General features: G+C 40.6%; 1 protein-coding gene across 11 annotated transcripts in view; it reads right to left on the bottom strand.

The window, feature by feature from the left end:
• The window catches only part of PPP1R9A (protein phosphatase 1 regulatory subunit 9A), a 174,718-nt gene that overhangs the window by 6,454 nt on the left and 153,619 nt on the right, over window positions 1-14,645 (bottom strand). For 5 of the 11 annotated variants that reach the window (XM_046930244.1, XM_040695473.2, XM_040695472.2 and 2 more), the window contains 7 exons: window positions 13,872-14,172; window positions 9,116-9,203; window positions 8,951-9,028; window positions 5,861-6,059; window positions 3,371-3,490; window positions 1,492-1,515; window positions 154-336 (listed from right to left, as the gene is read on the bottom strand). In XM_046930244.1, coding sequence (XP_046786200.1) covers window positions 154-336; window positions 1,492-1,515; window positions 3,371-3,490; window positions 5,861-6,059; window positions 8,951-9,028; window positions 9,116-9,203; window positions 13,872-14,172 — 993 coding nt within the window. The remainder of the gene's footprint in view (window positions 1-153; window positions 337-1,491; window positions 1,516-3,370; window positions 3,491-5,860; window positions 6,060-8,950; window positions 9,029-9,115; window positions 9,204-13,871; window positions 14,173-14,645) is intronic. The other 6 variants (XM_040695474.2, XM_015281922.4, XM_040695475.2 and 3 more) reach the window with 3 other exon arrangements.

Genomic DNA, 14,645 nt, shown 5'->3' with positions numbered 1-14,645 from the left:
ATGCTGCTGTGGCTTTCTAAGCTATGCATATTGCTCAAGTCTATCATCATTCCACACACAGAAGCCCTTTGCTTTCTGGCAGAACTCTTAATTCCTCAATCTCAAGTGACAATAAATAATATAGTTAACCTTGCATTCCGCTCAGTCAGTTACCTTAAGCTTACTCCCATCCAGTTGAAGGAGATGCTCCCCATTAATGTTTTGGGCACTGAATTCAGAAACATACTGTTCGAGGTTCAGGCTCATTAACCAGTGGGAAACCTGCTGCACACTCCACTCCTGAACAGCCCGGTTCTGGCACTGGCTGTGCTTTGGAGACTGTCCATCATCGAGGATCTGTGACAGAAATGTGCCGCCTTATTACTGGAAGTGTAACTGAACAGCAGTAGCATTTTTCTGCACAAACCACCAGCATCAGAGCAGAGGTACCCCTACTGCCCTTATACTTCTGTAACAACAAATTAACACCTGCATCTAACCAGGTATCTAAGAACTGATGCAAGGTACCTAAGAAGTTTCTATTTATAAACAGGAGAAAGGAACTGGCATTCCTTTTCATCCACATGGGTTGAAATGGCCAGGTGGCACAGGTCTAAGCAAGTACAGCTCCCACTCCCTCACAAGATCTTTATCCTTCAAGTTACAAGGTTTCTAATGGATACCATTAGAATTATGCTATCCACTTCCCAGGCACATTCATTGATCTTTATTGCGTATTTAAGCTGCAAAACAAGAAATTTAGGCGAAAAAAAAGCCTCATAAAAACCATTCTGAAGTTCAAAGTAGTGACACCAAACAGCCAGCGAGACTGATGTTACCTACAGAAGACTATGAGATGACACAGGAACAGAAAGGAACACACAGCAATCCCACAGCCTCCACCCTGCTCTCCACACATCGTGCTGCCCAGGAGAAGAGCACAAACAGCACCAGGAGGAGCAGGTGGGCCTTCAGCTGCTTCAGCCCCGAGTGTCCTCTCTGCCACTTCCTTCCACCCAAGGGAAAGCTGGTGGGGCCTGAAACAAAAGCCACTCTGTGGAAACCCCAGCCAGCACAGCAGCTGCTACAGGCTGCTGCAGCTGTCGCCTGTTTGAACAGCTTTACCACTGGGTTAGATGATGTTGGGAGCTCTTTCAGCCTCTGGCCATCCATTTCTCATGGATGGGGAAAAGACAGTTTAAGCACAGTCTTTTCGTTCTCCAGCAGCCAGCAGAATCTCAGTGCAGCTGATGCTTGGCTTGGTGGGTGTGCTCTGGCACGGGCCCTCCTCCCCCTTCCAACATACCACAAAAGCTACAATTTGCCATGGCCTTGAAAGGAGAGGGGAGCTGAAGACAAGGCAGGAGGAGCCAGTGACATCTGTGTGTTGTGCTCGAACAAGGGGATTTGCCACACAACACAGTGAAACAAGAAGTGCAAATTTGCAAATGAGACAGTACATTGCCACGCGATGGTCACACAATTCACCACAACAGCACACTGGTATCTCACCTCATCATCAATCATATCCAGGCTCTGAGTGAGGGAGCAACAAAGAAATGGGAAAGAAAAGCATTATAGAAACAAAATACAGAACATGTAACAGCATGTAAAAGTTCGGGCAAGGGTAGCACCGAGATTCGCAAACAGATAAGGCTACTCAAAAAACAGAGATTTCTTTGAAAAAAATTACTTCCAGAAGAAGAAAGGTTATGTTGAAAGCTCAGCACACACACGATTTGGTAGCTAAGCCAGAGATTGTGCCAGTGAAGCCCTGTGAGCTCCTGGTCTTGACACACTGGAACCAGTGGGACTTTGTGTGACGGCTCCAATTGCAAGAGCAAAAACTACTTAGAGGACAACAGACCACAGGACCTGGGTTCCCTCCCTACCCTTTCCTTTCATTCTCCTTCAAGTAATTACATGAGGTCTGCCCAAGAGCCATGAGCAAGAGAGCGCTCGCAGCAATGCACTACAGCAGGTCCAAGAACGGCAGCCTCACCATGGCAGGGCACAACTTGGTACAATGCAGAGTACAGAGAAAACCTATTCATTTTTATAGACCTGTCCAAACATGGAATTTTAGAAGAGTCCAAGTAGAAACAAGCCAAATGAAAGCATTTTCCAACTTCTGGTTCTGTGGGAACCAGGGCACTGTTAGTTCCAGTGGGAACAGGGCACTGTCACACTAAAATATTTGATAAAATGGGAAGGAAAATGATAGAAGAATGAAAAGTATTATCAAGGCAGTATTAATACTAAACAAAGTATGAATGATCTCTTTATCGTTTTCAGTAATTCACAGTATATGCAGTCTCCTATCTACTACTCTCCTATGACTCTTCTAAATGTTTACCCTTTCTAATCTGCAGTAAGTAACTGCTAAAGAACGACTGGCCTTGTAGACTTCCATTTTGGCGAAGGGGGTTGGCACAGAATGACTCTCATTCTTTAAACCTGTGCAAAACTTGACAGCAGTAATAACACAAGCCTGTCATTGGAAAAAAGAAAAGGAAGCCAAAGATTCTTGAAGTTCCTCCTCTCTAAAAAAAAACCCTGGCTCAAACCTCAAGTGAAAAAGACAAAGTTCTTACTCAGCATTTGTAAGAGGACAAATGCATAGGTTTCCTGAGTCCACAGGATGTACAGTAGTAAGCTGTCTGACTGTGCAGCTTCACTGACAATTGAGCCAAAGAACAAGTATCTTAGAAATGTGTTTTCAATATATTATATTCCGCTCAATTCTGTCACTAATTTATGGGGTTGGGAATGCTTTTTCACATTATCGCAGGTCAAAAGCCATCTAGTTTGAAGAATCAAACTCAAAATCCACTGTGTATGTGCAAAGCAAGCACAAAGAATGCAAACTGGATTGACACATACACACTCTAATCACTGTATACACACTGAGGTACAGAATACACAATAATTGCATGTACAGGTCATTATTATTTTAATATGTCATGGTAAAAATAGTCTAGGTGCAGGTGCTTTACGTTTCAACCATGTTTATCCAATTACACTGCGTCTTTATCGTCTCAAAACTGTCTCAATTACCTCTATTTTAGTGTATGTATACATAGGTCCACACATACACATACAGAACGCAGGAACAGCATATTGAAATGTGTGAGGATAGAGCAGTTCTTTAGAAACCAGCTGCATTTAACAATACTGCATAACAATCCTACAATAATACCATAGGCCAGTTGTTTAAAATAGTTATTATATGAACAAGAAAAATTAAAATATTGAAGCCAAGATTAATTCATCTTCTTCTCCCTTTATACTGCCTAAAACCATCCCTTCATTGCTTGAGTAATTATCAAGACAAATGCTGCAGGAGAAAGAAGACAATCAATTCCCACCTTAAACAATTCCAGCAACATACCTCATCTGACGATAGTGCTAAGGAGTGTGAGAAACCTGGGGTTTTGGGTTCTGCTCCTAAACCACTCAGATCAGCTGAACTTGTGCTGCTGGGACTGAAGTCATCGTTGAACGTGAAATTCTGTAGGGAAAAAAGATAATTTAGAATAAACAAATGATCTGAAATGTGCATCTCAAAGGGAAATTGCTTTTCTGTCTTCCAGGTTGGCACAGTTCAGGAGTGATTTCAATTGCTTACCAAACCAGTTAAAATACACACGAGGAAGCTTAATCTTTTGCATTGCTAATGATTAATAGAACATGCTATATGCTTTACCACTGTGTACCTCAAGAGACTGCTCTGCCAGCTTAATGCCTCAGTGAGTAGCAAAGTGGTCTGAAAGCAATTCATAGACTTGCACTTAGGGTATCGGATATCATCATGGAGCTAAGTTATTGCTTCCGCTGGTTAATCAATAACATGCTGCTGTCCTTCATATCTTCAGGACAAGCATAGCAGTAGTACAAAGAATAGGACAGAGGATTAATTAGCAGAGGGAAGTGAAAACTGCTATTCGAAGAGCAGGGAGAATATCTTGTGAACCCATTTCTGATTCCTCCCTCTTTGCCTATACTTCTAGAAAAAATCAAGTTGAAAGCAAAAGATACATTTGGATGCTGAATGTTAATTACTGAAGTAATAACCATAAAACAATGATCATTTTTTTCCTAAGAACTTAATAACAAACACCACATCTTCTAGCAAAGAATAGCAAGAGTGTGCGCCTTCTTCCAGGAATGCAGCAAAGTGATCATCAGAAGAATACAAAAATTAACATTTTTAAGTGGGAAAGTTGGATTTGAGAACCACAACTAAAATCCAAAACAAGCCACCATGAAATTTCATTCCAATTGAACAGACAGTTGACAATACAGTGACCTTTGTTAACTCCTTCGCGACCTCTGATTTCTCCTCTATCATCTCAATAAATAACAAATTCGATCCACCTTTGTCATTCAATGTTAAAAAACGAATCCAAACAACAAAACGAAAGAGAACAATAAAATAAATTATTCTTTTATCCCTTCCCCCCCCCCAAAAAAAACCAATCTGATGTATTTTCTCTGATAACAACAGGCCTTCTAAAAACACCAAGCGTTGGTCCTCATGAGGTCTGCTGGAATTCCAACTGAATAGAGGTACTGCGCTGCTAAACAGCGGCATACGTACTGGAAATGTAAGAGCTTGCAAACTCAACAGAGGACAAGAAACAATCAAAAGCTCTGCTGTTCAGTTTTCTCACACCTACTGTCAGAATTAATGCCCCGCTTTTCTCATCTCCTTACAGAGGACGAGAAAATCTGAACACTTGGGGCCCCCACGGCATCCTCAGGCCAGGAGTTCAACAGCTCCACCTCCTGCTCTGTGAAGAACACCTTTTTCCTCTCAACTATTCTGACTTCTCTTTTACCTCTCTTTTGTATAAGTTTCACATTTATGATTAATTTTAGCCCTTTTCATTGCCCACTGGAAACACACAAGATAGCCGAGGCCTGCTAATAATACTAATAATGGGAGAGCAGGACAAAGGAACACAGAACAAAACAACTTTCACAGCTTAACAGTAATTGTAAGAAGGGATACTTTCTCCCATTTCAAAATTATTTTCACTCAGTATTTGTTTAACAGCACAAACAGGATTGACACATCTAACCCTCATCTTTCTTATAAAAGGAAACTGAGTAGTTGATTGGCTGATTGGCTGATTCAAATTCCTGTATATAAAGCTGAGAACTATATCTGTTTCTTCTTACCAGACCAATGCAGAAACTGTTACAAGTTATAGAAGGATAAAGGCAGAGAAATACTTTCCAGCAGTGAAAATACACAAGAAAAAGCAAGTAAAGTACTATAACTAAGGGTTACATAAGGAGTTATCATGCTGAAACATTCATGCACATAGAAAGGAGTCACACAGCTGTATTAAACTGCAGTAGTTCCTATTTATAGTTTGAGCATCTTCATATATAGAATTAAATCCAACATCCATGCATGCATGACAAGCAGATTTCAGTACTGGGGGAGAAAAAGGCAAATGACTGACGGCATACAACATTTCTTCACTTGCAAACATCTCATCTGAATACATTAAGAACAGGTCGGTATTCCTGCAATCAGTCCTGAAGAATGCAGAACGTATCTATAACTGAATACACAAATCTAGCATTTGTTCAGTGGATCCAAATGCTAACTTCCACTGGCACCACTTGTGTTTGTTACAGTACAGCACACCACGGTTAGTTTACTGAGTTAATGTACATTAAGAATAGGAAGGTAGAATGTGGAATGGTACAATGATGGAGATGCTCTGTTCAGATGAGCTTTTACCGTACAATGAACACCATGCACTGTTTATTGTAGTGGTAACATATTGGCCCGTTCTTCTTCCAGAAACACGAAGCCAATTATGCCACTCAACACAGCGGGAATAAGGTAGTTCTTATTTTCTACCTTTGACCCTTTTTTAGCTGGGCTTATGTTTTCAGAGGAAGGTTCTGTTGAGCTGGTAGGTGACGGCAGGTTGCTAGAAGAATTGGATCCCTTGCCACCCTCTCCATACCATGTGAGTGGTACACAGTGTGGGAGAGAGGAGGACCATTCTGTTAAAGATTTACTGTTGGCTGATTTCTGCAGCATCTCTCTGGTGGTCCTGCAGAAGAGAAAGGAGCAGGGATTTGTGTTAGAGAATAAAATATGAAAAAATGCTACAGAGGTAGCTAATTGTAAAAAAACGACATTCCATGTAACTGTGACTAATCAGCACAGTGGCATGCAGCTGGTGACAGCATTCTTGAAATCTCTCTTCTAACAAAAGAAGGAAAAAGCGTGTTCTTTTGATTTCTTTTCTAACTCTAGCTCTCTGAGATAACATGCATGCAGCAAATGGAGACAGATGCCTGCACAAAGTGCCTGTGTCCCTGTGTTTTGGTGTGAACCAGCTCCAGTCAAGAAGCCACACGCGGTGCTGGTACCACTGGGCCTTGCTATCTCAGCGTGATCAGACTCAGCACTGACCCAGGCAGGCTCTGCTTCCCTGACAGGTCTGGCTTGGATTTGGAGCGCAGGCAGAAGGAACTGGGTGCGTATGCACACACCTACATAGATGTGCCTTTGTTACAACAGCTAAATACTGAGAGACATCTTGGTGTTCTTTTCTGTTTGTTTGTTTGTTTGTTTTGAATTAAATATTGAAAATACAACTATAGAAAAAAAAATGAAATAAACATTTGACGTTATCAGCTAGCCTTTTCATAGTAGCAGTATATAAATCTTCCCTCAGCTTCTAAATCATTATGAACATAATCACTAGCTCTGTGTATTGGGAAGCTTCTTTTCTGTATGGATGAAATGGAGGCTGCCAGAGAGCCCCCAGACAGCAAGGCAGAACCAGAATCCTCTCTCCCTTTGGCTACTTAAATGTAGATGTGTCTGATACAGTCCTGTGCTCCCTCCTCGTGCTCCAATACTGCTTGAAAGAAGACAGAAGGAATGACGTTGTCCAAATCACCTACTGCTCCAGGCTAGGGAATATAAGCGTATGTGCCTTCTACTTAAATGGGAGGAATCTGTCTATATATTTAACATCAGTGGTAGCCTTCAGAAATAATTCAGGATTTTCTTCTACACATCTTCAGTTGTTTTTTGGTATTTTTTTTAGGGTTTTTTTTTTTTTCTTGAATGGCAAAATAATGCTTGCAACATATATCTGACAGCGTGATTAATTCTACATCAATCTCTAATGCTCTAATAGACAAAAATAATTATAACAGGATGCTGTCTTTCGATCATCATCTTCCTTCTTTCAAAGAGCTCATACAGCTTTGGACTGTAAAGAAAACATCCTCAGATTTTTCTCAGGCAAATCCTTCGTAGTTACTAACAAAGGAAATGACAACTGGTGTTTAAAAAGTTACACTGAAACGACAACATTTCAGTTTACAGAAGCGCAGCAAGGATTATAAATGCTCATGAATTTAGAGTTTCAAAGTAGTACTGAACTTTGTTTTTAGCAAACGTATCCAAACTCAGAAATATTCAGTGACAAACAGTGCAAATAGCTGATTTATCAGAGGGTCTCATCAGCAACTGATCGTCCTACGATGATATCTGCTTCCTCTAAGGAAGATATCTGCTGCATTTCATTAACACCTCTAATGTGTTATGTTGCTATCAGGAACATAAGTTCTGTAGAGCCTGTTTATAAGGAAGCGTACCTTCCTTCTCCCCAGTCTGTTTGGTACTTAAATGCCACCCGGTGTCAATGCTCTGCTAAGGGCATGAGCTGCCTTACAGGTAAGCACAGGCACAGTGTGTTTGGTTTAACAAATCCCTCTTCCAGTACGGAAGTACAGCAATGAACCTTAACTGTAAGGCACACTGCAAGCAGTAGAATGACTGCTACAGTTTGTTCTGACACCAGCACAGAGATGCTGACTGCTATAAGATCACCGAAGATCCTGCCAGATATGTGCAGAATGTGAGTGTATGCTGTGTTAGAACAGGAAACTTGCAATTCAGTACAGTATGCCTGAAGGGGTATGTCAGAAGTCTAACATTTCTTCTGCTTCTGTGATTTTAAGGAGACTTGTCCCCAGGACTCTACGTGTCAGACTGTCAGCAAAACTCTCCAAGCTGCTACAGTTTCTCAAATGCATACATTTTTGGAACAGCATGTGAACTTTGCTTTCTTTAGCAAGCTCTTCTATCGCGTATACCTTCTTTTGCATTACTTTATGTTTAGAAAAATTTAGAGTTGCTAGAACCCTAGGACTTTCAGAATATATTATGTTTGCTTAGCACTCCTGATGTTTACCTGAATGCTTGCCTCTCATACCTGGAGCCAGGTATGGCCCCTCTGGATGGGACTGTGTCAGACTCATCACTATACAAGGAGACCTTCATTAAAAATCTACACCATCCTTTGTAGAAAAGATTGCTTCCTGTCATTTTGAATGCTCATTTATTTATTCAGAGGCCAGATGCTGATGGTGTGGTCTCATCAAATCTCACAGATAATCCAAAATTCCTTGCCTGAGAGTTGGTGACATGACCAATGCAGTCTGCATTTCTTCTTTCTGCTTTCAACTTATGACGTTCATCTTCAGAAACAAAACCTTCTGAAAGCATTCCTGAAGTGGGCACAGTGAAGCTGCAGGGAATATCTGTTGCCCAACCCTGCTCTTGGGGCTTTTCCTCCAAACTATGTGGAATTGCGTCAAGGTTTCTGAATCTAGGCTATTAATAACTTAGTGTTTGTCTGTGTGTATGCATCTTGTAGGCCAGCTCTAATTACCTATTTCTGCAAATCTAAGCAGTCGATGCAATTGCAGTAGTGACAGAAATCTCCAAGCATTTTTAGATTATTGGTTAGCCATCCCTTAGTTAAGAAATCTAGGTTTGTAAGCTCAGCAGGTCGCCTCAAGGCTTAGAATTAATTTCTATGAAGGCAGTGGGACTGTCAGCCTTCAAGTTTTAGGGAAATTACATTTTCTCAACGTTTCTGGCATGCCATTTCTTGCATCCCCACTCTTTTACCCATACCTAATGCCACAGGTCACCCTAATAGCTTCTTTCTCTTTCCGCTTCTTGCCCTTGTTTGAACTCCTTCGCAAGGGAGCCCTACAACAATATTGGAAAACATTAGAAAATGTCCTTGAAATTTTAATTCTTTAAATAAAAATGATATTTTAAGTAACAAATGCTTACCCGAGATCTGCAAGTTTTCGCTTTAGTTTTTCTGCATGCCCTATAGTAGGGAGAGTAGTTCTTGCTGCCTGGGTACATGTGGCACCATCTAGGATACATTTGTACATGGGAGAATGTACATTATTATTTTTAATTGCTAATGATAACGATTCCACTTTCCATCCCTCCAGAACAGTTTGCGTATCTGTTCAGGATTAGATATGCATACATGTACACATCTGTAAGTACACAATTTCACTGGGTGCATTCTTCTCATTTTTAAGAAGATGGCGAAGAAAGCAATAAAAAATTAACCGTTTCAGAACTTGAAAATACCCATGGGGAAATATTATTTTAATCAACGTAAATTAAAAAAGTTAACCTTGGTTGAGCTTCAATGAGTATGTTGTAAGATGAACAACACAGAAGATTCACAGGCAAACATCACAGCAAATCCCTTTTTAAACTCAGCAGTGGCTGCTTATATCTCCCTTTGCAGAGATCATATGGTATGTATGCCTTCCTTCAAAAATGATTGCTGAAACCCATTCTTGAACTTTGGAGCAGAAGGTACTTTTTGTGATGGACAAACTAGACAATAGCTATCTGCTTAGCTTGAATATCTTGGTTCAAATGAATATTGAACTTGAAATCCAACCATTTCCACTAAGAAAATTAAAATAAAAGAACTGAAAGTAGTGTCTTAGTTAATACATTTGCCTTGAGTCCTCTACTGATTCCTGATCTCTTCTACATAAACTGGTAAAAGCTAAAGAGGGAACAGACTGCCAGAACCTATGGGGTCAAAGTAACAGCTCCAAGTATCCAAAACATCCTGTGAAATCTGTATGGCAGCTAAAACACGCACCAACTGAAAAATGCAGACACAGTTTCTGTTTCTGTGATTCTTCAACAGGAAGAGTGCCCCCAGATCTTCTAGAGGAAGCAAATGAAGGTCAGCCATTCACGTCACTTGCAATTTGGAGACTTCACAATGTGACCTCAGATTTACAGTGGCTTTGGTTAAAAGCGCTGCTGTGTTTGTGGATTTCTCCTAAGGAGGCTGACAAAGATTAAACCCTCGGAATTAACCCACAGTACCACAGGACAGTAAACCATGTGCACAGAGGAACCCTGCACGTTGCTTTGTGGATACTGTTCGGCCAAGTTTTCATTCAAATATTATTCAAATCAATTTTATTCATTCAAATAAAAAGTTTAGTGTGGAAATGACTCATAAATCATTATGGAAAAAGCAAGAAAACAAGGTTCTTGAGATACTAAAGGCTCTAAAGGCCATGCATACTATTTCAACTAACATCTGCACTACTGACAAGTAACCCCAGGTCAAAAAAGAAAACACACAGAAGATCCCCATGAGGAAACAGAAAAGCAGTAGGCAACCTTAGGCAACGCACTTTGCATCACCTCTACACTGCACACACTTCTCTCTTCTCCTCAAAGATCTGCTTATGGCTCCTCTTTCATCTTTAATGTATGCTTTTCATCTAACCACTGTCAAAAGCACTGCTTTGAAGAATTAAAGATTGCAAAGCTTCCTTTCACGCTTGGCACTCACAGGCAAGTGGCGAATGGGAGGTGGGGGGCAGAGGGCTCTTTTGGGAAACTCCTTAAAGCAAATAAAACTGTGAGATACATTAACTTCACGGCGGGCAAATAATATATTTAGTAGCTGGAGGTTTTGCTCCTGTGGTTGAAGTACTCTGCAGAGTTTGGCAGGAACACACAGCAGGTACAAACTCCATCCGATTTCTGCCAGGCTTTTGTATTACTTTGCTCCCACTCACATGCAGCTGGGTCCTGCCAGAGTGCTTTGAGTAATGAAGATTTGCTGTGAAAAGCACTCATGCTGGCCATGAGATACAGAGAAAGATGGACGGGCTAGTTCCCAGCAACAATTTCAATGTACTGGCCTTGCATAGGTGCAGGCACGCACTGCTTAGACCACAGCAGCAGCCATGAACCAGGGCTGCAGGTCTCTGCCCTGGCAGGAGGGACATTTGACCACCCTGGAGAGGAGCACCTTTCCCTGCCTCCTTCAGGTTCTTCTGAGTGGCTGAGGGAATTCTGGTTCCCGAGGATCAATGGCACAGAAGCCATTTAACCCACCACCTTCGGCCTCCCAGACCTGGTGTAAGTAATCTGCAGCTGATGGGTGGCAAAAGGGTCCAGATCTAACTTTCTGTCCCATGGTCAGAGCACAGCTGAAGCCATCCCCACATCAACTAGAGATGGCCCACAGTTAACCTCAACTGCCTTGCCAAATGAAGTCACACAAAGCAAGCAGAACTGAAGAAATTAATCATGCTCCTACGTGAAAAAGACATGCTCGGAAGACAAAGAAGCAAAATTCCTCACCATTTCTCAATGAAATGCAACTCCTGCCATTTCAGCTCTTCCCACAGCACTCGAGATCTCATGAGAAAAAAAACCAACCTGCGAGCTTGCTAAAGCTCACTTTTGCTAATCAGAGACCTACCAGTGGACCCACGGCCACAAGTATGTGTTCTCTTTCTATCCAAAAAACCAACTAACAAAACACAACAGGATACAGCGGCTCTTTTTACATTCTGCAATGTAGGAGTTTGACAGCCCAGTGATAACAAAAATAGTATCAGTACGACACTTATTGCAGAACAACTGCTTTAGGATATTTCTTTTTCGTAGAACTTATTAAATGTAAATTCCTCATCTGAGAGCAAATTGCTCTATTTTAGCTTCCGTGTACCCATTAGGATCAGGATACACCCAAAAGCATTGGCTGTTTACGTAACAGTTACAGTGGGGAAAGCATGACACCCTTCCTTATTTAGACACAGATTATTTTTCAAACCTAAGTTGGGAAGGAAAGAGCAACACGGTGGGTGGAATGTAATAACCTATTTCTTAAAATATAAGGTCTAGTCTCCATCACATTTTTATCAAGATATTTTTCATACAAAAGATATAAATGCAGGATTTAAGATTTCCCTGATAAAGTAATCACATGCCTATGCGGAAATAAGAGTTGAGCAAGTCACGTTCTTATGTCCACATCCTTATTTTTAAGTTGCAAAATTCAAGCTCTGAATTTAACTTTGATTCATTAAGAACTGTACAATTAGCAACTGTGCAATGAGATCAGGAATGTCAGAATCCAGCACATATTACATTGCATTATATATATAAACGTCAGCATATATTAAGCTGTGTCAAAATCAACAAAACTTGATCAATCTGTCTTTTAAGAATCGCTGTGAAAGCCCTGTATGATGATAAAGAAAAACAGGTTGCAAATGAATGTCAAGTCTTTCCATTTGCAGAGATAGAGAACAATCCTCGACAAGCTGTGCTTTATTTCAGTTAATCCCACTTAGCCAAAGTTTGTTCTGAACCTATCTAAACCTATTTCTGCAGTCTTAGAAGCAATTCTATCATGTACTTAAGCTTAAGTTACAGGTAGAGAGCATGCCATGTATGGGCAAGATTGCTAAAATGCTTTAAATTGCTAATTTTGACTTCATAAGACATTTGAAATGGAGGGCTCAAAATTCTGTGCAGTACTGCATGTAGGTTGCTCCGAAAGTAATGCCTCCTACATACTTACATGCAAACTACAACAGACACAATGAGCACAATAACACTATCTGATAGAGCTAATTGTCAGCTACAAAACATTATTCTTCAATACTGTCAACACCATTAGCTGTGCATTTTCACCAGAGATGAACAAGAGCATGTAGCACTCGTAAAAATCTGCACCAGTGGAGAAGACCCACTGCCACTGTCATCACCGCTGAAATGCACCACCCACCACCTCAGTGTGCTCACATTCACTGTGGGTCTCCATAAATGCTCAGCAAACATCAATGAATGTCAGTGGGTGCCATTTTTTCCACATGAAGGAATTCAATTACATGTCTTTACTTCATATGCACTTCCATGTCAGTTACCGTTCTGTCAGACTGCCCCTCTGCTGCCACCTGTTGCACAGCAACAAACTGTAACAGAATATAGCTGGGATGGTTCAACTTCTACCGCCGTATTACCAACACCTGCCTCTGATGTCATGGGGTGACATCATAAAATAGGAGGCAGTACTTTTGGAGCAAGCCTCACATTATGAATGCATTGAATAAACAAGAATTTGAAAAATGTACCTGAACTAGGTATGATTGTATCAGGTCTTATCAAGTATACATTTAAATAATCTGAATTAAATAAATAACAATGTGGCCAACCTTTCTAACTAATAACTATTTTTTTCTCCTATAAATACAGATCCTGCAGCCACTGACCTCTCGTTTAACCCAGAGTCTGATGCCTCTCAGCAATTAAAAACTACAATCTGTTATTTTTGCTTTATGCTCCTTTCCAACCCTCCAAAAAAAGCACTTAGCAGTGCCAAAATCAAATCATTCATAAGTACAATGTATTTATTAATCATGTTTGTAACACAAAAATGGACTGTGGCCCAATAATATTGTGTTTTGAAAAATATAGAAAAGATTTTCTTAAAGGCATCTTCCCCCTATCTTTTTCAGTGAGTTCTAAGAAAGAAATAAAAAGAAAGGAAGCAGTTCCTGACCTCATTCTAACTTCATCCTTTTCTTATACCATCATACCAGGTCAGCTGTAATTTTCTGATGTCCACATAGACAAAAGAAGTTACGAGAAGATGACCTTCTAGTTGCTACAGTTTTACTACACAACAGTTCATAAAGTAGATGTACGTAAGCAAAAGGATGCACCAATTTACTGTAAAAAATAGTAATACCTTGATCTTGCAAAACATTCCTGCCAGCTGGGTGATGCAAAGGAGATGCTTCAGAGCTGTGCCCAGATTTTGAAGGAGAGGAAAGTGGAGTGTCTCCCCGAGCACACAGGGAAAGGACACCTCCTTTGTGGTGCTGTCCTTCTTCTTGGTTTTCAGTTAGGTTGTCAAGGGAGATTGCTGCACTGCTAGCCACTGGGGAGAGGGAGGAAGCACCAGAATCTGATGCTGGTGAGGATGCTCTCATGCATAAGGGCAGTGGTGATTTTGAAATGTGCATGGGACTACTGTAACTGTTTGATGGCTGTTGGCATAAGAGATTATAAAGCAGGTTATACCATTTAGTAACTGATATGAGCAAGGTTTACTTTGAACATGCAATTCTTTTATTCATTATTCACTCTTTTATTTGTAAGAAACACATTAGCGATTCATGTAATTACCTTCTAATGCCACATAGTGTTGTTTATTGATATTTGCTTTCAAGCAGAAGTCAGAATCAGATAAAACAATGAGTAAATATCGTACCAATTGTGTTAACAATTAACAAATAAAGAAAAGTAGGATTCAAGTTCTTTTCACCTCCTGCACATATTGAAGAACCCACTCTACGTTATAGACAACACTTATTTCAGAAAGCCCAGGATTCCTGTTAAAAGAAAATGTAAAAAAACCAACCAAAACCAACCAAAAACGCAGGTGTGCTGACTCAAAGGAGACTTAGGCTTCTCTCAAGTGCAGTCACAGCACACTGGCCACAGAGGAATATATACTGCC

This window comes from Gallus gallus, chromosome 2, assembly GCF_016699485.2.
Source record: "Gallus gallus isolate bGalGal1 chromosome 2, bGalGal1.mat.broiler.GRCg7b, whole genome shotgun sequence".
NCBI lineage: Eukaryota > Metazoa > Chordata > Aves > Galliformes > Phasianidae > Gallus > Gallus gallus.
Note: the sequence above shows the minus strand (reverse complement) of the source record. Positions and strands in the feature narration are given on the sequence as shown.